The sequence below is a fragment of the Rhipicephalus microplus genome, chromosome 7 (assembly GCF_043290135.1).
Source record: "Rhipicephalus microplus isolate Deutch F79 chromosome 7, USDA_Rmic, whole genome shotgun sequence".
Taxonomy (NCBI): domain Eukaryota; kingdom Metazoa; phylum Arthropoda; class Arachnida; order Ixodida; family Ixodidae; genus Rhipicephalus; species Rhipicephalus microplus.
In genome coordinates this window covers 122,134,996-122,161,715 of record NC_134706.1, presented here as the reverse complement: position 1 = coordinate 122,161,715, position 26,720 = coordinate 122,134,996, and the positions used below count along the sequence as shown (strand labels likewise).

Genomic DNA, 26,720 nt, shown 5'->3' with positions numbered 1-26,720 from the left:
TAGCTAACTTAAAATAAAAAGCGCCCGGTTTCCAAACAACACGCCTTTCCATGCCAGCGGAATGACGCGAAATCAGCAGCTTGCGTGTTGCTGCCGAGACGACTGACCCCATTTTCGTAGCGTCATCAAAGAAGGAACCGAAGAAGCTGCGAAAAAAGCTGATAACGGCTCGAACATAACGTGGACACATGGGTATTGACCTTTCAATGCATTAGAGAAACAGTGTCAGTACCTGTTTACACGCAAACCTCAATATAACAAAATGACATATTACAGGAAAATAAGTGTATTATATCAGAAAATTTCAATACAAAGGTACATCTACAATACTATATCTATTGTTAAGACCATTTTTTAATTTGCTTTGTTATAATCGATATTCTGTTATATCCTGGTTCATTATATTGCCACGTTCCATTTCTCAAGTTTTGTTATCGCCCCAATACACTACACGATCCTCAGCGCAAACCGCGCCTGCAGTTTTCGAGAAGCTTCAGGACTGTAGTAGATCATTTCGATAAGATCACGGCCACTCCGCAAACTGTACAGACTATTGTAGAACCTACGTCACCGCCAGCGATAACGCTAGAACATTCTATGGCAAGAGTATATATGCCGACACGCTTCACCGCTTGTCAGTAGTTGATTGACGGCCGACGCTCCGCTCACTGCTATCTGTGCGAGACAGCTACTGTAATCAGACTTTCCGTTTACCGGGCACAGGTTCGCCCAAATAAACAGTTGAATCCTAACATAAAGTCTCCTGTCTTCGGCCACGTCATGATCCCGTGACATCTGGTGGAGGTGCTGCTTCGTTCATGTACCGGACGCCCCCGTCAAGCCGTGAACTCAGCCCACGTCGCGGAGAAGACACCTACGCCAACCAGGAGCAGAGAACAAGCCGCCGACAGCAAGGTCTACCACCGGAGTAAGGGCCCCTACAAGACAAGGCGCGGAAGACAAAGCCATGACCTCCACTGCAGCAACAATGACAACCGCAGCATCCGAGCCCGCAATGGTCATTCATCAACCCAGGGAAGCACCGACTTTCCATGGGTCATCGTTCGAAGACCTGGAGACCTGGCTAGAACATACGACCGTGTGGCCGCCCTCAACCACTGGGACAATGAAGAAAAGCTCCGTTGTGTGTACTTCTACCTGGAAGACTAAGCAAGAACCTGGCTCGAAAATCGGGAGTGCGCGCTTCAAACATGGGAGGTCTTCGGCGGTGCATTCTTGCAAACGTTCGCGAGCGTCATTCGCAAAGAGAGGGCCGCTGCTTTACTAGAGACCCGGGTTCAGCTACCAAATGAAAATCTTGCCATTTTCACAGGAAAAATTACCCGCCTATTCCGTCGCGCTGACCCAGACATGCCTGAGGAGAAGAAAGTTTGTTTCCTCATGCGAGGGGTCAAACAGGAGCTCTTCGCGGAACTGATGAGAAATCCACCAAACACCGTCCAAGAATTTGTACCTGAAGCGACCACTATCGAAAAGACCCTGGATATGCGCACCAGACAGTACAATCGTTGCCTGACTCCAGATTGCGCTGCTGCTCAAGCCATTGACTCTGAAGCCCTCCGTGAAACGATCCGAGCGATCGTGCGGGAAGAGCTGCGCAAGATGTTGCCTTCGGCGCAGCTTCAAGTGGATTTGATCGCTGACATTGTGCGAGAAGAAGTTCAGCAATCGCTTCAAATTCCCCAAGCAGTGCTGCCCGAGCTGGAAGCTATGAGCTACGCGCGCTATAGTGCGCCACAATGCTACTCCTCGTCCACGCCAAAACGCCACCCCATCGCACTTCCATCGCCAGGCGCCACCGACGTCCTACCGCTCGCCAGCGGGCCAGCGCAGTGCGCCGAGGAAAACCGATGTTTGGCATGCACCTGACAACCGCCCACTCTGCTACCACTGCGGCGAGGCCGAGCACATATACCGCCGTTGCCAGTACCGACAGATGGGACTTCGTGGCTTCGCCGTCAATGCACCACATCCGCAGCCAGCGGAACGGCCTTGTGACATCGCCAACTACCTGACAGGAACTCAGTGGACACCACGAAGTCCTTCCCGTTCGCCGTCGCCCAGCCGCTGCATGTCACCGCACCACCGGCAGTACTCTGGCCCAACACAGAGCAAGTCTCCTAGCCTTTATCCGGGAAACTAAGGGCAGCAACCGATGAAGGTACGGTTGCTGTGCGACGAACTACCAAAGATCCTCCTCCGACGACGCAACAACGCTTTCCGAACACGACGCCAACACGGCAAAGTCTTGACGTCGAAACTTCACTCACCCAAGGTGACCTGACGACGGAACATAGAAGCAGCGGAACAAGCCGATGAAGCCGTGACCCGACGCCACGGTCTAACTGCAACGCGAGACGGCGAACTAGCGACCTCGACGTTCTTATCTACGGCCACAGTGTGACCGCTCTCGTCGATACTGGAGCCGACTATTCCGTCATTAGTGGGTCATTCGCCGCGAAGTTGAAGAAAGTTAGGACAGCTTGGGAAGGCCCCGAAATCCGCACAGCCGGAGGTCATGTCGTAACGCCAGCAGGGATCTGCACAGCGAGAGTCACCATTAACAGCCGTATTTATCCTGCAGACTTCTGTCATAGGTCCCGTTAATTAGGGAGGCGATCGCCGGGCTGATTCCAAGGGCCGAAGTATCGGCCCCCCGAACCGCACCACGAAAGCGTGGACAATTTAGAAGTGGTCCTATTTGGCGCCCCAGCGGACGCCGGCTGTGGCCCAAAGAACAAGTCAGTGCCGAGAGTTGATAAACAAAACAAAATTATATTCTCAATAATGGCAGATCAAAACAATACACAAGTATGCACACTCCACAATAGTTGAGTACAATATGTCACCAATCAAACAACGTACTACACAGTACAATCGGCCACACTCGAAACAACGGACACAGACAACAATACGCACTACAATGCAGTCGCATGCATCGAACAACCAAGACACTTAAAGACTAAAGAGATAGGAAACCTATTCAGTCCAAAGTTCTTGGAACAAAAGTCTGGATGATACTCTTCCGAGAATCACTCACTCAAAGTCCAGCGTTGTTGTCGTTCCACTGCCCCCGAAGTTTCTCTTCCAGGAAACCTCGCGTCTTCACTTGGCCACTCTCCAAGCTCCAACCTTCTTCGCAGGAAGCACGTCGGCTTCACACACGCAGCTGTTGCCACGCGTCTTCGCTCAATAGCGGTAGACACACGCTCTTGCCTGTAGCTCGAGCCTTCACCCCTCAGGTGGAAATCCTCTTCTTCTCTTGCTTTGTCACTACGGACAAAACCTTCGCCGACTACACAGCGTAATACCCTACGCGCTCTGGCGCTAACTTCCGTCTTCTCCTGATCTCCCATCTCGGCTGCTCGATTAAATACCTTCCACGCGAGATTCCAGAAAGTTCTCATCATTTCGTCGGCGCGATACGCAGCGAAGGCGGGGGAGAGGGCGAGACAGTTCGAAGGCCGTCCGTGACGGATGATGCAACCCGGCATCACCACGCCCCTTTCCATCTAGAAATTTCCAGGGCTTGCTCGGCCGCCGATGTGGGGTGAGGAGGTTCGTCGGGGAACCCACGCTTCCGAGGGGAAAAGGACGCGCGCCCGGGGAGTCTTTGGATGCTTGTTTTTTTTTTTTTATCGTTGACCTCTCGGCGCTTCCTCGCGAGAATTTGGCGGCGCGCCCGTTTTTGAGCGCTCGTTTTGTGACACTGCCCCCCACTTTAAGAATATTATCTCATAATATTCAAAACCACACAAACGAGCGCGAACAGTCCCCACACTCTCAGAGACTGTAACATAGTTCGTCGCGCATGACACGTCACATTCACAATAGATCAGTCAATACAATTGTACATTGTAATTCAATCTCACAACACATAAAATATAACCACAGGTACATGAGTACAACACTCCACCACATATTCCAAACAATACAAATGTACAAAGTTCTCTCATTACAACAATTGTACAATACTATACATCACGTCACAGCACAAACACTTCGACACTTGTGACACAGGATAACACAATAACAACACAGCCAAACGCATTCCGATTTGACCTCAGCACCTATCCTAAGTACTTTGAGCTGAGCTTGCACCCTTTCTTGCGGTGCTCGCTCGATCTTTTCTTGTTTTTCCTCATTTTGTTCCGGCAAGCCCTTTCCACCGATGGTATCTGAGGCGGCGTCTCAGCCATCGTTGTCACTTTCGACACCAACGGGTCATGACGCTCAACCGATCCTGTCCGGTTATTCACCCGCTTGTTCATGTCCCGACATTTGGCCTGGCTGGCCGACTTTGTGATCTTTACATTGTCGGTCAGTTGAGGTCGAGCCGACGTAAGTCCAGCTGCCCAGCACGTAAACTCATTCAATACAATCATGTTCTCATTTGCTGTCTCTTGCGCCCAGGCTTCACCTTGGGCTCGAGTGAAATCCTTCACGCGATTGTTCTCTGCTGTATCTCGCGGTCCCTGTGTTGGCGGGGGCTTCATCTTGGGGTCTTCCCCCAAACATTCTGGATCATTCGGCCCTCACGCCCCGTCGATGTTTCCGAGGACGAGGTCGTACAGAAGGGTCGTCATGCATAGAGCCGTAACCTTCCCGCTGAAGTACGGGGTTTCGACCTCAATCTCTGCTTCGGGAATCATCCGAACCGTACTGTCAATTAGGCAAACCGGTTTCGTTCTGCCTGTCAACTCACTTTTCTGTACCAAATTTCTTCGCACGATAACGGTGGAGCTACCGGTATCTCTTAACACCGTAACCTTTTTGCCCGCAACTTTGCCAGGCAGCGTTGGCATTCCCTTCGTAACACCGGTTGGCTGTTTTGTCATTACAGCACCCACAATAAGAAGTTTCTCTCCATTTTTCAACTCTACGAATCCGTTGGTGACGTCATTAACGGTTTTTGGTGCCACTTGTGCACAGGATACCTGGTGAGTTTGACTCGCTCTGTTACGACATGCGTCTGCCTTGTGCCCAGTCTGACCACATTTGAAACATTTAACAACCGTGGGGCTCGTGAAGTTAGTTCGGCAGTTGTTAGCACGGTGGCCCACTCGGTTACACAGAAAACATTGCGGAATGCTCTTCGGTGCACGCTTCTTTTCTTTGGGACCCGATTTCTTCGAATCTTCAGGACACTCCTTCTTGACCTTGGCCAAATTAGTGCCACCTTGCGCTTCCAAGAATTGATCAGCTAATTCAAGCATGTCTTCAAGTGACTTAGCTCTCCTCTCTTTCAAGTACAGCGACAGGCTTGGGTGGCAACTAGTAAGAAATTGTTCTCTAATAAGGAGCTCTCTAAGCTCATCGTACTCCTGCGCTGTCCCTGAAAGTTCAATCCATCTGTCGAAATAATGGCAACGTCGGGCAGCATACTGTGTAGCCGTCTCACCATCAGCTGGCTTTCCTGTCCGAAATCGGTCCCGGAATCCTTCCACAGTAAATCTAAATCGCTTCAGCAAAGCAGCTTCCACCTTTGCATAGTTGGCTGCATAGGTCGGCGTCAGCCTACCGTACACACTGAGCGCTTCACCACTCAAGCAAGTACTCAAAGCAGTTGCCCATTGATGTTCCGGCCAATTCTGGCTCCTTGCAATCGTCTCAAATCTGTGAAGGTACGCGTCAAGGTCGTCCTTCCTCTCATCAAAGCTTCGAGCAGCTGGCTTGGGTACAAGCGGAAGCCAAGGTCCTCCCGTTCGCTGCTTTCAACTCTAGCTTGGACCGGAGTTTCACTTCGCTGTTGCAAACGGAGCCGCTCGAGTTCCATCTTGTGCTGTCGCTGCCGTTCCCTTTCCTCTCTTTCTTCTTTCAGCTGTCGCTCCTTTGCCTCTCTTTCTTCTCTCACCCTCTCAGCGGCCAGCTTTTCTCTCTCCACCGCCTCTTTCTCCTTCTAGCTTACCCACTTCTGTAGCTCGGCGCCAGAAAGACCCATCTTCTCACCAAGAGCTACTAACTTTTCGAGATCCATGGTGTCTCGCAAATAAAGTCTTGCCACGTGTAAAAAGTATCTGCCTAAATCAGTCTATCGGAACACTCTCCTCCACTCGTTGACGAGAACACTGAGCAACACACAAAATCGTTCCGATAGCAGTATACACAACTCGAGGCTCTTTCTCACTACTTTGAACACACTGTGAACCAAAAGGTCCTGTCGCGGACGCCAGATTAATTGTCACTGGTCCCGTTAATTAGGGAGGCGATCACCGGGCTAATTCCAAGGGCCGAAGTATCGGCCCCCCGAACCGCACCACGAAAGCGTGGACAATTTAGAAGTGGTCCTATTTGGCGCGCCAGCGGACGCCAGCTGTGGCCCAAAGAACAAGTCAGAGACGAGAGTTGATAAACAAAACAAAATTATATTCTCAATAATGGCAGATCAAAACAATACACAAGTATGCACACTCCACAATAGTTGAGTACAATATGTCACCAATCAAACAACGTACTACACAGTACAATCGGCCACACTCGAAACAACGGACACAGACGACAATACGCACTACAATGCAGTCGCATGCATTGAACAACCAAGACACTTAAAGACTAAAGAGATAGAAAACCTATTCAGTCCAAAGTTCTTGGAACAAAAGTCTGGATGATACTCTTCCGAGAATCACTCACTCAAAGTCCAGCGTTGTTGTCGTTCCGTTGCCCCCGAAGTTTCTCTTCTAGGAAACCTCGCGTCTTCACTTGGCCACTCTCCAAGCTTCAACCTTCTTTGCAGGAAACACGTCGGCTTCACACACGCAGCTGTTGCCACGCGTCTTCGCTCAATAGCGGTAGACACACGCTCTTGCCTGTAGCTCGAGCCTTCACCCCTCAGGTGGAAATCCTCTTCTTCTCTTGCTTTGTCACTACGGACAAAACCTTCGCCGACTACACGGCGGAATACCCTACGCGCTCTGGCGCTAACTTCCGTCTTCTCCTGATCTCCCATCTCGGCTGCTCGATTAAATACCTTCCGCGCGAGATTCCAGAAAGTTCTCATCATTTCGTCGGCGCGATACGCAGCGAAGGTTGGGGAGAGGGCGAGACAGTTTGAAGGCCGTCCGTGACGGATGACGCAACCCGGCATCACCACGCCCCTTTCCATCTAGAAATTTCTAGGGCTTGCTCGGCCGCCGATGTGGGGTGAGGAGGTTCGTCGGGGAACCCACGCTTCCGAGGGAAAAAGGACGCGCGCCCGGGGAGTCTTTGGATGCTTGTTTTCTTTTTTTTATCGTTGACCTCTCGGCGCTTCGTCGCGAGAATTTGGCGGCGCGCCTGTTTTTGAGCGCTCGTTTTGTGACAACTTCGTACTCCTACAGCGTTGCTCGAGAGATGTCATCGTTGGCATGGACTTCTTATGCCTCCATGATGCTGTCATCAACCTAAGAACAAAGTCGATAACGTTATCCACAGAAGAAGCACTACCGCCGCGCATGCCATCAGGAAACCATGCCTTGAATGTCCTGGAAGAACAAGTCACCATTCCACCTCGCTCTAGCGTCATTATTTCAGTAGGCGCTCCTAAATCACCTGACTTGGAAGGCATCGTTGAGGGCAGTCAGCATCTGTTGGTCACTCAACATATTTGCGTCGCAAGAGGAATTGCAGAGCTGCGGGGAGGCAAAGCAACGGTTATGCTCACGAATTTCAGCAATTAGTACAAACATGTGAACAAAAGAACGACGGTCGCATACATCGAAGAAATTGTGGAAGCCACCAGTGCTTTCGCCCTCGCCGATTCTGCACAACCTGCTCAGAGGAACCAAGCCCCACCCACAGCTTTCGACGTCAATCCCAGACTCCATACCATCCGAACCATAAGCAAGAACAGCTCAAGGCCCTGCTCCTGCAATACAAAGATTGCTTTTCGTCGTCATCGAAGATTCGACAGACCCCAATCATGAACCATCGCATCATAACTGAAGAAAATGCCAGACCACTTTGTCAGAGTCCGTACAAGGTTTCGATGCGAGAACGCGAGGCCATGAAGAGACAACTTGATGAAATGCTGCGGGATGACATCATCCTGCCATTCAAGAGTCCATGGGCGTCCCCCGTGGTGTTACTGAAGAAAAAGGACGGGACCCCACGTTTCTGCGTCGATTATCGCCGCCTGAACAAAATCACAAAGAAGGACGTGTATCCTCTCCCACGAATAGACGACGCAGTGGATCGGCTCCATAACGCCAAGTACTTTTCATCAATGGACCTCAAGACTGGCTATTGGCAAATCGAAGTCGACGAAAGAGATCGAGAGAAAACGGCGTTTATAACACCGGACGGCCTCTTCGAGCTTAAGGTGATGCCCTTCGGTCTTTGCTCAGCGCCTGCAACTTTTCAACGCATTATGGATACAGTACTGGCAGAATTGATGTGGCAGACTTGCCTTGTGTACTTGGATGACGTCGTCGTGTTTTCCTCGAGTTTCGATGAGCATCGATCTTCGGTGCCTTGAAGCTGTAATTCAAGCCATCAAGATGTCCGGACTCACAGTGAAGCCAGAAAAGTGCAGATTTGGGTACGAGGAGCTCTTGTTTGTGGGGCACGTGATTAGCAAAGTCTGGAGTTCGTCCCGATCCACGGAAAACAGCCGCCATCGCCGACTTCCCGCCGCCCACTGACAAGAAGGCGGTGCGCCTGTTTCTGGGCCTGCGCGCCTATTATAGGCGGTTCGTGAAAAAACTTCACTCGCATCGCCGATCCACTCACTAACCTTACCAAGGCCGACGTGGAGTTCAAGTGGGCAACGCCGCAGGAACACGCTTTCCAGGAGCTTAAACATCGCCTCCAGGCGCCTCTGTTACTTGCCCATTTCGACGAATTCTCCCAGACAGAAATGCACACTGACACAAGCAGTGTAGGTCTCGGCGCCATTTTTGTGCAGAGGGCTGACGGACTTGAAAGGGTTATTCGTTACGCCAGCCGATCGGTATCCAAAGCAGAAGCCGATTATTCCACAACAGAGAAAAGGAGTGCCTCGCCATCATCTGGGCTACGTCGAAATTTCGCCCCTACCTCTAAGGCAGGCCCTTCGATGTTGTGAGCGACCACCACGCCTAGTGTTGGCTAGCTACATTGAAGGACTCTTCAGGTCGCCTCGCACGATGGAGCCCGAGACTTCAAGAATATGACATTACCGTCATTTACAAGCCCGACAAGAAACACTCCGACTGTCTCTCTCGTGCGCCTGTCGACCAACCACCGCCCGATGACTCGAATGACGACTACTTTTTGGGAACGATAACTGCCGACGGCTTCGCTGAACGACAGCGGGCCGACCCGGAACTTAAGGCCCTAATAGAATACCTCGAAGGCAGGACCGCTGAAGTCCCGAAGGTATTCAAGAGCGCACTTGCGTCGTTCTTCCTGCGAAACGGCCTTCTCCGAAAGAAAAACTTCTCACCGCTCCGAGCCAAGTACCTCCTTGTGGTGCCTTCAGCTCTGCGGCCAGAACTTCTGCAGGCGCTGCATGACAATCCGACGGCGGGGCACCATGGTGTTTCCCGCATGCTTACGAGGATACAAGAAAGGTACTACTGGCCACGTCTTACCACTGACGTCACTCGTTATGTGAGGACATGCCGGGACTGTCAGCGACGCAAGACACCGCTGACAAGGCCAGCGAGACTTCTGCAGCCACTTGAACCACCTCGCCGATCATTCCAGAAGATTGGTATGAACCTACTGGGGCCGTTCCCGACGTCGGCTTTCGGAAACAAGTGGATCGTGGTAGCTACCGACTACCCCACCCGCTACGCCGAGACAAAAGCCCTTCCCAAGGGCAGTGCATCCAAGGTAGCTAAGTTCTTCGTCAAAAATATCGTCCTACGTCATGGTGCCCCGGAGGTCTTCATCACCGACAGAGGAATGACATTTACTGCTGACCTAACTCAAGCGATCTTGGCATACAGCCAGACAAACCATCGTCGTACGACAGCGTACCAACCACTGACCAACGACCTCACCAAGCGGCTAAACAAGACGATCGCTGACATGCTGGCAATGTACGTTGATGTCGAACACAAGACGTGGGACGCCATTCTTCCGTACGTGACCTTCGCATACAACACGGCGGTGCAGGAGACGACGCAGATATCTCCATACAAATTGGTCTACGGAAGGAGCCCGGCAACGATGCTCAATGCCATGTTACCCAACGTCACTGACGAAGAAAACCTCGATGTGAGTGAGAACCTTCAACACGCCGAAGAAGCCCGACAACTCGTGTGTCTCCGTATCAAGAATCAACAGACGACCGACAGCCACCGTTACAATCTTCGACGACGCTTCGTGGATTACCAGCCTGGTGAACGTGTTTGGGTGTGGACACCGATAAGCCGACGTGGACTCAGTGAAAAGCTTCTGCGACGGTACTTTGGCCCGTACAGGGTGGTTCGACGTCTCCGCCCACTTGATTACGAGGTTATCCCCGACGGCATCACGAACTCTCAACGACGCCGATTGCCACCTGAAATCGTCCATGTAGCGCGCCTCAAGCCGCTTCGTGCGCGTTAACAAACTGAAACAGTGTTTTTTGTATTATTGCTGTATCGTAATTTATTCATTGTACTTTCTTGCATTATTGTTGTACCTTCATCTTTAGTTAAAGCATCGGGATGATGCCTTTTTCAGAGGGGGGCAACGCCATGTTCCATTCCTGAAGTTTTGTTATCGCCCCAATACGCTACACAATTCTCAGCGCAAACCGCGCCTACAGTTTTCAAAAAGCTTCACGATTGTAGTAGATCATTTTGATAAGATCACGCCCACTCCGCAAACTGTACAGATTACTCTGGAACCTACGTCACCGCTAGCGATAACCCTAGAACATTCGATGGCAAGAGTATAAATGCCGACGCACTTCGCCGCTTGTCAATAGTTGATCGACGGCCAACGCTTCGTTTACTGCTATCTGTGCGAGACTGCTACTGTAATCAGACTTTCCGTTTACCGGGCACAGGTTCGCCCAAATAAGCAGTTGGATCACAACATAAAGTCTTCTGTCTTCGGCCACATCACGACCCCGTGACAATATCGAGGTTTGAGTGTACGTATATTTTTACTCTATGCTTCCAGTGTATTCGCCACAGTGAGAGAGGAAAATCCCTGTAACTTTGTTTGTTCTTGATAGATTCGAGAAACTTTTGGGGCAATCATTTCATGAGGCAATCAAGTCTGACATTTATCAAGGTAAGTCGATGATTACTTGAAAAAGTGTTTCGGGGCACCTTTAACGCGACAACACGGTGCGAGCAGTAATTTACTGGGTGCTGCTGCCCGTGCAAATTGTCCGCTCACCTGCGGTGGATAGCTGGGTTTCTCATAGAGCGGGCTGGCCTGAAAGACGTCGGCCGGATCCATGGTTGCTGGGTATCCCACCGAGAAGTCCAGGAAGTGGCCGTGCGAATCACACAGCGCCTGCAACGAGGAAGCGTGCGAGGGAGTGATAGACAGGGCCAACTTGTCAATCAACAAAATAATCGTGAGAGAAGAGCATTCCACAAAAGCCAGGGCTAAAACTGGAAAATTGTGTAACATTTTTAACGTCACAATGTTGCAATCACTGCACAGCTCACCAGGTTATGTAAAATATGGTTGAAGCTCATTATAATGAACCCTAAGATAGCTTATGATTGGTAATAGAGAACTCAGAGAAATATAGGTTGGTCATGCTTTATTTCAGTGAGGTCTATTAAAAAACTGACATTTTGATGAATATCATTTCAGTGAGGTTTATTTTTACAACAAAAGCTGGAAATGGGGCAGCTGCGACAATACCAGCTGTAATTGAATATATTTGCTTTGCATGAGGCTCAATGCTTGGCATAGAAAGCAAAATAAGTATTGAACAACAGTTCACAACTACTTTTTTTCCTTAATGTGGCTGTGAAATCGAAAAATTTGGTTCCAATGTTGTGGCCTGTGTTGCATTGCTCGAGGATAACAGCAGCAGTGACGGCAGAGATAACGAGCTGAAATTAGCGAACCAGCGATAAGCAGTGCAGACATGGCCAGGAGGCTGAGAAGCCACGAAGAGTTACTTCCGACGAATGAAACTGCTGCGGTAGAAAAGTCCTCGGGTGTACAAATACTGCGCAAAACTGAATTCTCGTGCAGTACTGTGAAAAACCACCAGATGAAGATCTTGCTCCAAATAAATGTTTACACAGGCCCCTCTTGTCCCATGAACCTTGTTCTGTTGTGATCTCACCGTATAATGTTCTAGTTTCTGTTACCTAAAATGAAACAAAACTAGTAAGAATTACCTCGTTCATAGAGGGTTTGGAGCCTCAAATAACGTAATTTGTGAGTAGAATTTTAGCAAGAGCCAGGCTGCCAATATATTTGAGCTCGTCAACAGCGCAAAGTAAAATAAAAAAAGAATATGCAACAGATTCACTACAGCTTTTTTTAACTCGCCTAAGCCTTTACACTTCACTATTTATATGCAACCATGCACTTAAGCAAGCCACCCAGATTGCTGCACTCGCAAGGATAATTTTTATCATCATGTTTCTTTAAGGGTCAGTTTTTTTTTCGTAAGACCATCTTCTCTCTATTTCCACTTTGAATGCTCAGTAGCGGCAGGCTCGCTCACTTGTACAAGGACGGAGGTATCGCCCAGTGCCGTCGTGATGCGGCAAGTGTCAATCACTCCCGCGGCAGCGCCGAAGCTTTCGCTGGAGCACAGCGCCGAAAAACCCTCGGTCACGACGCGTAACTTCGCCTCGGTCTGAGGTGGCTGGATCAGCATGCTCAGCTGGTTGGCAAAGTTGTTGACATAGCGGAACACCACACCATGAATCGTTGAGCGCGGTATTCCAAAGGTGTCTGCGTAAACCAAGAGGGCGTCATTTTCCACAGCTGCCACCAATAAACGGTTGGCCACAGTGTGCTATTTGTCATTCCATATACAGCAAAATGCTAAAAGCACTTGCATACGTGGGAGGCTTGAAAAAAAAATTAGTACTGACAACACAATGTTAGCGGAATTTGTTCTCTGTCGCGACATCACAATCACTTCGAGGTTTTTAGGCGAGCTGTAGTGGGAAAGTGAAACATGTCATAGCTATTTTATAACCATTCTAACTGATAAATGTCGTACGTACTTTTACGAAAGAGTACTTTGTAATAAAGTTTCCACAACTTCCTAAGTACTTGTCAATAACTCTTTTAAACAGCTAACTACCAAGGTTATATAATCATAGAATACTGAGAAACATGTTCCCAGCTTTTTAATTTTCTTGCGAGTTTGCACATGGTGCACTTCCTGAATATATACACACACACACACACACTAGAAAAAAGCCAGATAAGTTACATTGTATTTAAAAAGAATATACAGTAAAGAGAATCATGTTCCAAGAAAGATGCTGTTTCACAGAAAATATAGGCATCTTCATAGTAGGGCACAACTATAGCTGGCGGTAGCATTTTCTCCTCATAGACAGAGAAGCACAAGCACGCCTCAATGGGCATGTGTAATAGACAGATAACGTAAGTTGGAAGTTCAGCAATCCCAATGTCAGAAAACATTGCAGGGAGGGACTAAATTCATTATACGTGAAGGCATCCATGGTTCGGTCACCTGGGTGGGACCTTTTTCTTTTTTTCTCATCTCGAAGCACAGTAATATTCTCCAAAAAGCCCAGAAATTTGGGCAAGCTTATATTGATCCACAGTGGTAAATGAGATTGCATAACAGACAAGATACAAGAGACAGATTAGACAAACAAGCACTCACTTCAAAGTCTAGTATGTTGTCTGTTATGCGCTCCTAAACACTGCCAATATTCCCTCAACGTATATTGATTGATATGTGAGGTATAATGTCCCAAAACCACCATATGATTATGAGAGACGTCCTAGTGGAGGGCTCCGGAAATTCGAGCTACCTGGGGTTCCTTAATGTGCCCCCAAATTTGAGCACACGGGCCTACAACATTCTGACGTATATGTGACATGGATGCCAACATCAAAGTAATACGTGCGAGTGCCCAAACTGAGCAGAAGCAGCAAAAAAAGATCAAGTTAAATGAGGGTGCACCCCGAAATTGGACAATAGCCTGACATAAAACAGACCACAGCATGGGCTTTGCGAGCTTGCAAGGAGCACTTTGGTGAATTTTGACAGAGAACAGGCAAGCTAAAGCTGCTTTATTTGAATTTTGAAGTCTAAAAACCAAGCGTGGTTCCTTTTCCAGACGTATAGTGATAGGCATCAGTGAACAAGCTTGAAATAGAAATTCCCACACTACACGGCATGACATCATAGATTTTCAACAACACCTATGCAGATCTGACCATCCTACGTGGTCACTGATCGTTACATATGAAGTGCATTTTTCTCTAGGGGGCTCACTGACTACATGACAAGTTTCGGAAAATTTCATTGAGTCAATGTAGAGGAAATAAGTAAACTATGCTATGACATCAGTGACATCAACACGAAGTTTTAAAATAAAAGTTCTGATCCATACTTTCTTCCCTATCAATTAACCTACAATAGCGAAATCATCGATGTTTGACTTGTATGAGTTTAATTCATCATCAATTCTTATACCTCTATATTTTGATTCGTTGGTCCAGCAAGTTCTCCCGTCACCTGCATGCACGATTCAAACACATATCATTCTGTCTCTGTTGGAAAAAGATTCTGTTGGAAGTCAGCACGTCTTCTTTGTTAGTCCGCGTCTCTTTCGTGTGCCACACATATTGACATATTCACGATGTATTACCCCAAACAAAAAAGTGAAGAGGAAACTTGGGATGGGCAGAAATCGGGTGTAGGCACTAAGGGACAAAGAAGGCAAAATAACAACCCATACGGATAGGATAGTTAAAATAGCAGAGGAGTTTGTGATCTGTACAGTAGCCGAGACAACCACGACCTTAATACTATAAGAACTAGCAGTAACCCAGATTACACCCCACCAATAATGATAGAAGTCAGAAAAGCCTTGGAGAGCATGCAAAGAGGCAAAGCTGCTGGTGAAGATCAGGTAACATCAGGTCTGCTGAAAGATGGAGGACCGATTGTGTTAGAAAAACTAGCCACCCTGTTTACAAGGTGTCTTCTGACAGGAAGAGTACCAGTCTTGGAAGAATGCAAACATCATCTTAATACATAAGAAAAGAGATGACAAAGACTTGAAGAATTACAGGCCGATCAGCTTGCTCTCTGTAGTATACAAGCTATTTACAAAGGCAATTGCTAACAGAGTAAAGAAAACATTAGAATTCAATCAACCAAAGGAGCAAGCAGAATTTCGAACAGGCTACTCAACAATCGACCACATTAATACTATCAATCAGGTATTAGAGAAATTCTCAGAATGTAGGCAACCACTATACATAGCCTTCATTGATTACGAGAAGGCATTTGATTCAGTAGAAATATTAGCAGTCATGCAGACACTGCGGAATCACAGCGTCGAAGAAGCATACATAAACATCCTGGAAGAAATCTACAGGGGATCAACTGCTACCATAGTGCTTCATAAAGAAAGCAAAAAAATACCAATCAAGAACGGTATAAGGCAGGGGGATACAATCTCCCCAATGCTATTTACCGCATGCTTACAGGAGGTTTTCAAAAGCCTCGAATGGGAACAGTTAGAGATAAGAGTTCATGGAGAATACCCTAGTAACCTGCACTTTGCTGATGACATTGCATTGCTTAGTAACTCAGGGGACGAACTGCAACTCATGATTACGGAGTTAGACAAGGAGAGCAGAAAAGTAGGTCTTAATATTAATCTGCAGAAAACGAACGTAATGTACAACAACCTCGGAAGAGAGCAGTGCTTCGAGATAGGTAATAGTGCACTTCAAGTTATAAAAGACTATGTCTACCTAGGGCATGTAATAACCGCGGAGCTGAACCACGAGATTGAAGTAACTAGAAGAATAAGAATGCGGTGGAGCACATTTGGCAAGCACTCTCACATTATGACAGGTAGATTGCCACTATTCCTCAAGAGGGAGGTATATAACAGCTGTATCTTGGCGGTACTTAGCTACGGAGCAGAAACCTGGAGACTTACAAAGAGGGTTCAGCTTAAATTGAGGACGACGCAGCGAGCAATGGAAAGAAAAATGGTAGGTGTAACCTTAAGAGACAAGAAGAGAGCAGAGTGGATTAGGGAACAAACGGGGGTTAAGGATATCATAGCTGAAATCAAGAAGAAGAAATGGACATGGGCAGGGCATGTAGCGCGTAGACAGGATAACCGCTGGTCATTAAGGGTAACTGACTGGATTCCCAGAGAAGGGAAGCGGGTTAGGGGGAGACAGAAGGTTAGGTGGGCAGATGAGATTAAGAAGTTTGCGGGTATAAATTGGAAGCAGCAAGCACAGGACCGGGCTAACTGGCGGAACATGGGAGAGGCCTTTGTCCTGCAGTGGACGTAGTCAGGCTGATGATGATGACACCAAAAAAGTTCATTCTTACACCCTGTCTAAACATATTCAAGGTTGTTGTTTTTTTCGTATCCCTCTGCAGAAACCACTACACCTACTTGTCTACACCTCAAACTGGTAGGACAAGTAGAAGTTGTTGGAATAGTTGGTACATACTTACCGAAATACAAAAAAAGACGCGTACCATCAAGGAAGGATTCAAAACATACCCATCTTGAATATTTACGTGATGGTGTGTGCCTTTTTCCTGCACTTTAGCAAGCTGCTAAGACGAACAGATTGATTGATTTGATTTGTGGGGTTTAACGTCCCAAAGACGAACAGTTTGAGACTAGAGGGTCAAAGTGAAGGCATCCACTGACTGACGATGGCGCGGTACGACGTCCCCATGGCGAGCCAGTGAAGGAAGATGAGCAGCTCGAGCTCGCGCGCCCAGCCCGACACCCGAGGCCGCGCGAAGACGGACAAGATGCGCCGGAAGGTGCCACGGCCGATACGAAAGTGGCGCTCGAAGGCCAGCGTCTCGTTGTGCAGGTAGTCCAGCAGGAGGTTGCGCACGGCCGGACAGCAGTTGACCGGCACGCGGGGCAACGACCTCGGTTTCTCCTGCACGACCACAATGCGTCCCGCTTTAAAGGGCAGAACTTATTCGTTTATAGGTGTCGTGAAACGCTCCCTCTAAAGCGACAATGCGAAGCCACCGGCGTCCACACGCACTAACTAGGTGACGTCATCATAAGTACTGCTTTGCCTATCGAGGAACGCGGAACTGTTCGGTACTTGCGAGTACGTGAAACCGGGACACCCATTAGCGTCTTTGCCATACGCAATCGGCCCTACCTTGAACTCTGACGTCATATTAAGAAGCGTTATTGTGGGACGCGGATCGCGTATGGCAGACGCCGATGAGCGCCTCTTCCGCGCGCTCAATAAGCCATATAGAGTCCCGCGTTCCTCGATAGGCAAAGCGTCTATGCAGGTCCACTCGGGCTGATGATATAGTTAGCGCATGTGGCTGCCGATGGTGTCGCATTGTCGTTGTAAAGCGACCGTTTCACGACCCCTTTAATGAAGACAGCGTGTTCCGCGGCTTGCATACCACAGAAGCACGAAAATGCACGCGCCAGAACCATCAAACTAGAGGGCTGAAACTGCCGTAGCAGAAAAGTCGTCTCTCGCATCTTTCAAGCACAAGTGAGTATGTTCTTTCTGACAAGTAAAACCTCCTTATCGTGCACAATAGCTGAAAGAAACAAACGTGGTCACATAGGGTGCGCCCTGTCCTATCACATAAACTTTTTAAAACTTCTCGCGCAGTAAAAAGTTTTGCCTTGTCTGTAACATGTGCCGCCGACAAACAAAAGACCCCACGTTAGTTGGAATATGCTCCGCATTACACGCACTGCGACGAGAGTGTGACTAAATTTTAGTTTCAAGTCCATGCACGCACAACCAACTGCCTTCAACAACGCAACGCGGGAACCAAAGTAATCACCCTTTTCTTTTGCCGGATCGCAGCCAGAGCGTGGAGCAGCTTGCGTTGTCGATGCACCAGCTGTAGAAGAGTGCTCAGTTTGCTCACGTAGTCATTCACCATTATGCTGAGCACGGCTACGATGGCTTTCAGTTTTCGCGGTTCGATTTCGGCGGCTACCGCCATCTCCGGCGCCTCCGTAGTCTGCACGATCTCTTCCTTAATCGCCTCTGCGCTGAACATCGCCCGGCCGGTCAAACGACGCACTGTCGTACACCAGCGACGATCACAGGATGCTTCGCCGTGTCAGACACAGTCGACGGCAGTCTTGACGGGGCGCTGGTGGCCACGCATGTCCGCGAAAATGCTCAAGGAACACGCGCGAACGTAGACTCAAATCGCTTCACAAACACCGACATGTAAACACTGACGCCGATGTCAATGGAGATGACTGCAACCACCATAGAGTTTTTCAAAATTAACTAGAGGTAAAGGTGTGCGCCGACAGGTCAGCGCGCCGCCGCCGAGAGTTTTCGCCACGCCGCCGCCGCCGACGCGAACTGATCGGCGCGCCGCCGCCGCCGCCGCCGACGTTTTTCATCGGCGCAATCGGAGCGCCATTTATGCACCAGTACCGAATTTTCACAGATTTGTCTTTATCTTTTTCATCTTGATTTATAGCTTCGTTTCACATTTATGTAGCCAGTAAAAAACAGGCTTCTTAGTTATCTTCATCCAGCTTTAGAGACCGAGAGTACCACAATGAACTGCGGCAGAAGTTCGGCGGCCGCTGCATGAAATGACATATTGAACAAATTGACAAAAAATAAATGTAACAGTCACAGTAATGCATAGACGCTGCCATCTGAGGCTTAAAATCAATTTTTGCTGGTTTTCTATGTCGTAATTAGCAATGATTTCGGTCATACAACGTTGAATGTACTGGCCCAGCGTGTTGATGCGTGCGAGTTCACCGTAGCACTATTCGAATATTCATATGGATGCAAAACGGCATCATAATCAGTCCAAGATGGCAGCCTATGATCGTGCCCGAAGCAGGGCGTATACACAGAAGAAATGAAATGGTAGCAGTGCAGCACGAATGCAGCGCGTTAGGTGAAGAACTACACAAAGCCCCGAAGGATGAAATCGAAAGGGAAAAGTTTAATGGAGATTAGAAGCGTCGAGGCATAATACATGCTCGAACCTACTCAGGGTATATCATCACCTGTCCGTGGTGTTAAAGTTGATAATTTTCGAGGATGACCACTCATATGCAGCGTCTCATGCTGCAGAAAATATTTGATGCCTTTTAATTCAGGCATCAGATATCCGGGATGAAGATGCCAAGGCAGTAAGATGGCAAGAGAAAAGAAGGCTGGGGGATTAACCAGATCTTGGCATCCGGTTTGCTGCTCAGCACTGGGGGTGGAGAAATAGGGGCAAGAAAGGGGGTGTTGAGAGACAAAAGAAAACGCATGTGCACTCAGGAGTAGGATGGCAAACTTAACAGAGGATTTATTACATTCTGTACAGACAGGGCGAGAGATATTTCGCGAATGAGCTGGGTGGCTCATCGTAAAGTGTGCGTTTTGACTAAATCAGGGAATGGGTCCAAAATACGCTGTTGAATCACGGGGGACACACACCATTTCTGACGGTGCCGCTCACGCTCGCTCAAGTCAAGATCTTTGATTGGGGCGTGGCCACCACACTGCACCTGTGACACCAGGAAACCATTGTGATCGTCTCGTCGGACGTATTATGTTGTCGGAATGCCACCTCACTTCCGGCTAAGATGGACGATACACGGCGGACAGCAGGCTGGCAGCCCTTCGGTGACTTGTTTGATGAAAACAGAATGCGGTCCTCCCCCGTCGGCCCAGGCGCCGCGCGCAACAACGGCTATCTAGTGGTGAGAAGTGGCGTAATAAGCTTGTCTGAGACCACCAGTTTTAAAAATAACAAAACAAAATTAAAAAAAAAACTTGCCAGTAGAGACTTTACAAAAGACGGCTGGATTCATCAAAAATGCAGAGACCGAAATTTGAGCGACATGTCATATATGACATAGTCCAGCAAACTGGTTTTCATCACGTAACTTGAACGGACCTACTGGCACTGGGAGAGGTTAAGAATGATTGTCGCTGACAGATGTACTTCTGTTGCGAAGGTAATGCTCAAAATCAACCAAATAAATCTTTACATTATATTCAAGTCTTGATAAAAAAGTAAGTCAAGTTAGAAAGCTCCATAGGTGGCCAAATAATAAATTACTTCACCGTACTTTATGAAGAAGTAATTTGCAAATAAATAATGCAACCGCTGTTTAATTGACAATCAATGACATGACCGCAATCAACGGTATGTCGTCGCTATAAAAACTGGAAAGTTATATGTGGACACGATCGGGCGAATGCGGCGAAGAACGAATAGGTCACGCAATAAACGCGATGTGATGTTGCACATTTTCATCTTAACAACTCCGTGCCCTTTTGCTTGCTCGTGATGTATTCGAGGAGCTAGCCAAGTGTCAGGTAGAAGTCAAGCAGAGTAGCTGGTGCTGATAAGAGCAACGTTTATATACACTATTTACACACTAAAGGTAGCGTAATACTATATGTTGATGGTAGCATCATGGAAGCTCGATGAGAGCTTTCGAGAGCTGGTTCAGAACGTCTCGGTGCTCGCGTTTTAAGCCGTGGTCTTCCTAAAGTTCTCTGCAGGAGAAAACAATGGACAGTTTACAATAATCTGCAAGGCAGCTTTTCTGTAAGGTTAGTTTTCCAACTAAAAACTCTCGTTCGCAGACTGCTTTTCTCGCTCATTTTGTTTTTGCCATACACCTTTTTGAGATCTTGTTGTGCTCGCGTGCCTTCGCTGGAATTTGGAGAGGTGACATTTTGTTGTACTCGCGTGCTCGCGTGCATTCGCTGGAATTCGAAAAGGTAAAGGCACATAGAGGGAGAAAAGCAGTCTGTGAACGAAAGTTTTTGGTTGGAAAATAAACCTTATAGGAAAGCCGCCTTGCATATCACTGTAAACGGACAGACTGCATGTCCATTCAGTCCAGGGCAGTCCTAAGAAATTGCCGTCTTCATCTCCGTCCCCCACATGATGGGGGTTGTGGTTAGAAGAAGGCGCCTAATTTCTGCAGCCCAGCAGGGAGCACGGCGCAGCGAATAAGGATACAAAAAACGAGAGGGAGAAATAGAGAGAAAGTCAAACACTGCCTTCTTTTCTACCCAGGAAATAGAAAGGATGCACGTTCAGTTCGTCACACGGCGAGAGAGAAACACAACGTAGGTCATAATGCAATAATACGCACAACACAGCACAGTGCAATAACGTTGCATCGCACGTGCAGAATAGGGCCTGCAGCGCTAGGCAGGCTAGAACTGGGGGAGTGGAACACTTGAAAGCACCACAGAGTGTGGGAAACATACCTGACGACGAATCCCAACCTCTCGGCTAATTATTCAGCGCGTCTCGTGGCACGTCGAACAAATCAAGCTGCCTCAATTTCCGACAGCTCTTCCTAGGCCGTCGGTCAGTCAGGCGTGTCCAAAGAGTTTTTGACGAGGGGAGCCAACAGCCCTAAAGAATTCGATGTATGACTTTCGTGTTGTCGCCCCTTTTGACGCACCTCGAGAACGTTGACCCGGAACAAATCAGGGTAGGTGAGGTGACTTTCCGCGAACCTTACCTGCTTTCCAAACCAGTTACTGCATGCAAGCTTCCCATGAATGGATGAATGTGTGGTTGAAGAAAAAGAAAAAGACACTATCTTTCCTTGCGAGACCACAGCTCAGTTCCTTGAAGGGAAAGGGGAGATTGGAGAAAATAGTTTAGAAGTAGGTAGGAGGAGAAGGTTTGGAAGAACGTGAAGGTCATGGCTGCTAGAGCAGAAAGAGAATAGGGGCCGTCGGCAGGGCTGTCCGAGTCGTACGACTTGGAAATGTGGAGCTGCAACCATGTACGCAGATACCTATGGTCATTCCCACGAGAAAAAAAAAAATTCTGGATCACCTTTCTTGGGCTAGAATACAGAAAACTAGCTAAACGAGAAAACTAAAATAAGTAAAAAAATAACCGATAATCTAACCACCCATTGTCACCACAGCTGCGGAAGGAAAGAAGCAAAAACGTAATACGCAACCTCGGCACCAGCGGCTACACAGAGGCATTTCTTCGTAGAACACTGTGTATAAGAAAAGACACGGGAAACACGACACCAATGGCGCCGCAACGACGCCACGTGTCGACCAAACTTGAGCTCACGGAACAGGGAACGAAGCACAATGGCAGAACACTGCGAGACCACTCGCAACATATCTGCGTCATGCATACCAGTCCCGACGGCACAGTGTACAGCTCGTTGGGTTGTATTGTAGTCTTTCTGAATTCCTTGAAGTGCACAAAGAGCGCCAAAGGTTGGGTACAAGGAACTTGAACATAGAAAACGACTTTGCCATCAAACCTTTTGCAGTGTGTACTGGACGAACGCAGCGACGGGTGACGAACGACAGGAATTCAGTTCTTATGCGCTTCAGAAATGACTATGAATGGAAAAGTTTTTGAATGGGAATGAAAAAAAAAATCATCAAAAACATGGGTGTTGCTATGTCGGTGCAACAGAATTGCAAGCCTGTTGGAAAAAGATGGCAGCAATATCTCATAAAGAGACTGGAGAATTAAAAGCCTGTCTGATTGCCGAGAAGTAACAGAATTCTTCAATCACGTTACAGCTTGAATAAATTGATTTCCACGAGTGATGAAGGATCACGTATGGCATGAACGGTGCGTTTCTGCCTCCTTCCTTCTTGAAATATGGCCGCGACAATTTTCATGGTAACCTAAATTACGCAGCCACTGTTTAATTGGTTTAATTGGTAGCAAATGACATGACAAAACCCATGATCTGTGTCATCGCTACATTTTAACAAAACTTGAAATCCTGCCAGATGGCGCATTGCTATCGGGAAATTTCGAGCGCTAACTAATGCCTCCACGCGACGTTCACAAGCACCCGTCCTGTCTCTCTAATTTTTGTTAGTGCCTTGTTTGGCGCTCACAACTTTCCAGATCGCTACATTTATTCAAAAAGAAATTGAAGTGGCATCTCAGGGCACAAGCAGTTCAACGAAATAGAGAGAGAGAACGGGCGCGCGATTGTTCGCGAATCGTGCTGTTTTTTCGTCTTTGAAGCCACATTAATAATGAATCCGGAGCTTTGCTCTTTTTCTCCGTTGATTAGGTACATAATCATAGATCAAGCTCGGTGTGGATTCCGATGTCATGTAATAAAGGTGACCTGGAGTGGCGCATGTGTCACAACATGCTGCAGAACCCAATTTCATGCCTTCGTACCATCATGCTCGTTTAATACGAACGTTTGTAGATTGGAATACAGAAACAACATGAAAAGACCGAGAAATATTTAATTCTTCCGTTCGTTAGTAATGTATTTCGTTATGCGTTTTTCTGTTCACTGGGAGCGTATCACGAGAGTTTTGTAGCATGAATGAACATAAATTGCTGTTTCTATTTCACCACAGTCGTTGAACGGTGTACTCTATAAACGCATTATCTTCAATAAACTTTGTGCCAGCAGAATGCATAAAATGCTCAATTACATTGCCCCCCCCCCCCCCCAAAAAAACGCGGATTTCACCGAAAGAAACTCGTAAACCTCATTAGATATTCAAACGTCAAATTTAGAAATAGCACTGCCATGAACGAGATTAACTCCTTGGCCAAATTTCACTGCAAAAAGCGCTTGAATAACTGCACCTTGCAGGTATGCAATATACATTGCATGAGGTTTTAGAAGTGTGGTGACATTATTAGTTAAGGTTACATTGTTTTAGCGTTGAATCAGCTTTTTAGTCACGTTTACTGTGCTTTTAAAGTTAATATTTCACCTCATCGGTAATTTAGTGACGTCATTTCATTTCCACAACTTTAAATGAGAGTTATGAATAGTTGGTATCCAAGCATTTTTTTAAAGATATGCGACTGGTGTTTATCAAAGGACCAACCCTAGAACGAGTGCCGGGGAGGGGAGGGGGAGATATGAACAGTTTATAATTTGAAAATAGTTTATAATTTGAATGAAATTCAGGATTAAAATTCCTGAATTTCAACTAATTCAGTAACCTGTGGCGGAAGAGCCTTTTGAATTTTCAGTTTCGGTTTCTGCGCCGCCGACGCCGCCGCCGCCGACGAAAATTAGCCGCACGCCGCCGCCGATGAAAAAACTGGCGTGCGCCGACAACGCCGCCGCCGCCGACTCTGGACGACCCCCACGCCGCCGCCGGTCAAAATCGCCTCGGCGCACACCTCTAACTAGAGGGCACTCTGGCTGGCTGGATGGATGGATGGATGGATATGGCTGTACCCTTTAGATTGGGCGGTGGCTAGCGCCACTAAGCCGTAATACCCAATGAACCAAAAACTATATTTACTTTTTTTTTCTTTAAAAAGTGAGTTTGAGGATTCATACTTTGCAGTGAAGAGTTTAATTTTCACTCGTACCTTGACTTTAGCCACCAATCAGATAACCTCCTTCTAGTTAAGTCTACCTGCTTAAAGTTTATTTTACCCTCCCGGTCCCTAAACCCCAGTGCTTTGAAAAACTCTGCGCCGTCATCCTGAACTATAGGGTGAAGACCTTTACAGAACATTATCAAGTGTTCGGCAGTATCTTCTTCCTCTCCACACGCACTTCATACTGTGTCTACCCCTTCGTATTTGGCCCGATATGTCTTGGTTCGCAGTACTCCCGTCCTGGCCTCAAACAGTAGAGAACTACCCCGAGTATTATCATAGATCCTTTCCTTGGCAATTTCCTGCTTAAAAGTTCGATAGATCTCTAGTGCGGACTTCTTAATCATGCCCATTCTCCACATGTCAGTCTCCGTTTCCTTCACTTTCTTCTTAACCGATAGTTCTTTTTGGTTTTACCCCCTGCTGTTTTCTAAGTATTTACCCGTCAATTTTCTGGTTCGCTTCCTCCATTTGGTATTGATATTCTTCATGTACAAGTAGCTGAAAACCTTCCTAGCCCAACGCTCTTCCCCCATTTCTCTCAATCGCTTCTCGAATTTTATCTTGCTGCAAGCTTCCCTGCCCTCAAATGATGTCCATCCGTTGGTCCATCCCATATCACCTTGTACTCCCTGATTTGGTGTATTACCGTGAGCTCCTAAAGCAAGCCTACCTATTCCACGTTGCTTAATTTTTAATCTTGCTTGAACTTCTGATCTCATGCACAAGGCCGCATTGCCGAACGTCAGCCCAGGAACCATGACCCCTTTCCATATTCCTCTCACAACATCATACCTATTGTAATTCCACCGTGCCCTATTTTTCATGACTGCTGCATTCCTGTTACCTTTAGTCGTCACGTATATTTCGTGTTCCCTCAGATACTCGGTCCCATTGCTTATCCATACGCCCAGATATTTGTATTTATCTGTTATCTCTAGCGTGACCTCCTGTATTCGAAGCTCACTACCTTCGTTGTCATTTAAAATCATGACTGCTGATTTTTCCTTACAGAATCTAAAATCTAACCTATCTCCCTCATTACCACAGATGTCCATCAATCTCTGCAAATCTTCCTTGTTGTTGGCCATTAGCACTATATCATCTGCGTACATTAATGCTGGTAGTGCCTGATCAATAAGTTTTCCTTGTTTGACTAAAGAGAGGTTGAAGCCCAGTCCACTTCCCTCTAATTTTGCCTCTAACCTTGTAGGTACATCATGAATAATAAGGGTGACAGGGGGCACCCCTGCCTAAGCCCCCGCTTTACCTCTGCAGGCTTGGATACTTGTTTTTCCCACTTTATAACTACCTTGTTACCTTTATAGATACCCTTTAAAAGATTAGTGACTACATGTTCCACGCCTAGTGTGTCCAGTATTCCCCACAATTCCTCTTGAACCACGCTATCGTACGCTCCCTTGATATCCAAAAATGCTAGCCACAGGGGCCTGTGTTCCTTTTCTGCTATTTCGATGCACTGCGTCAGTGAGAACAGATTGTCTTCCAACCTCCTGTGTTTCCGAAACCCATTCTGCAGTTCCCCCAGCACCCCCTCATCCTCTATCCACGCCTGCAGTCTTTCCTTTATAATCTGCATCGCCAGCCTGTAGACCACTGATGTCACTGTTGTAGGACGGTAGTTGTTTATGTCAGCTTTGTCCCCCTTTCCTTTATATATTATGCTCATCCTGCTAAGTTTCCATCCATCGGGAATTCCACCATCGATTATTATTGTGCTCACTGCCTCTCTCAAAGCCTGCTTAGACTTCGGACCTAATGTCTTCATCAGCATAATTGGACTGCCATCTGGGCCTATTGATGTACTACTTGGAACCCATGGGTAGTACTAGTCACGGAGGAAGGAAAGGTTTCCTTCCTCCGTGGTACTAGTTCACACAATTGCCTAGTCTTCGTACTTGCGGGCGGCGAATTGTACTTGTGGCTTTGTTTATTGCTGTGTTTCGGTTTTGTTTTGAAAGAAAAAACGAACCCTTTTGAACTTAGTGACTTGATTCAAAATAGTAAGCTTAAAAGAATAATATTGTGAAGCACAAACGGTGAACATTTGCTAATTGATGTTTTCGTGAAAAAACAGCTCCATGCCACACGAACACACACGGAGCCAGAAGCAAGCCAGAAGTACTAAAATTAGACAAATGTGTGTACTACTCACACGGAGGAACCTTCCTCCGTGACTACCCATCATTCCCATGCTCGTTGAAGTGCCGTGCGTTGCACCTCCCATAGACATTGG

General features: G+C 47.4%; 1 protein-coding gene across 1 annotated transcript in view; it reads right to left on the bottom strand.

Moving 5' to 3' along the window:
* The window catches only part of LOC119179796 (uncharacterized), a 36,631-nt gene extending 18,250 nt beyond the window's left edge, over positions 1–18,381 (bottom strand). Inside the window, exons 1-4 of the mRNA XM_037430915.2 lie at positions 17,936–18,381; positions 16,803–17,046; positions 12,617–12,849; positions 11,317–11,436 (exon numbers count right to left, since the gene is read on the bottom strand). Coding sequence (XP_037286812.2) covers positions 11,317–11,436; positions 12,617–12,849; positions 16,803–17,046; positions 17,936–18,157 — 819 coding nt within the window. The 5' untranslated portion in view covers positions 18,158–18,381. The remainder of the gene's footprint in view (positions 1–11,316; positions 11,437–12,616; positions 12,850–16,802; positions 17,047–17,935) is intronic.
* Between the last annotated feature and the right edge of the window lie 8,339 nt (positions 18,382–26,720).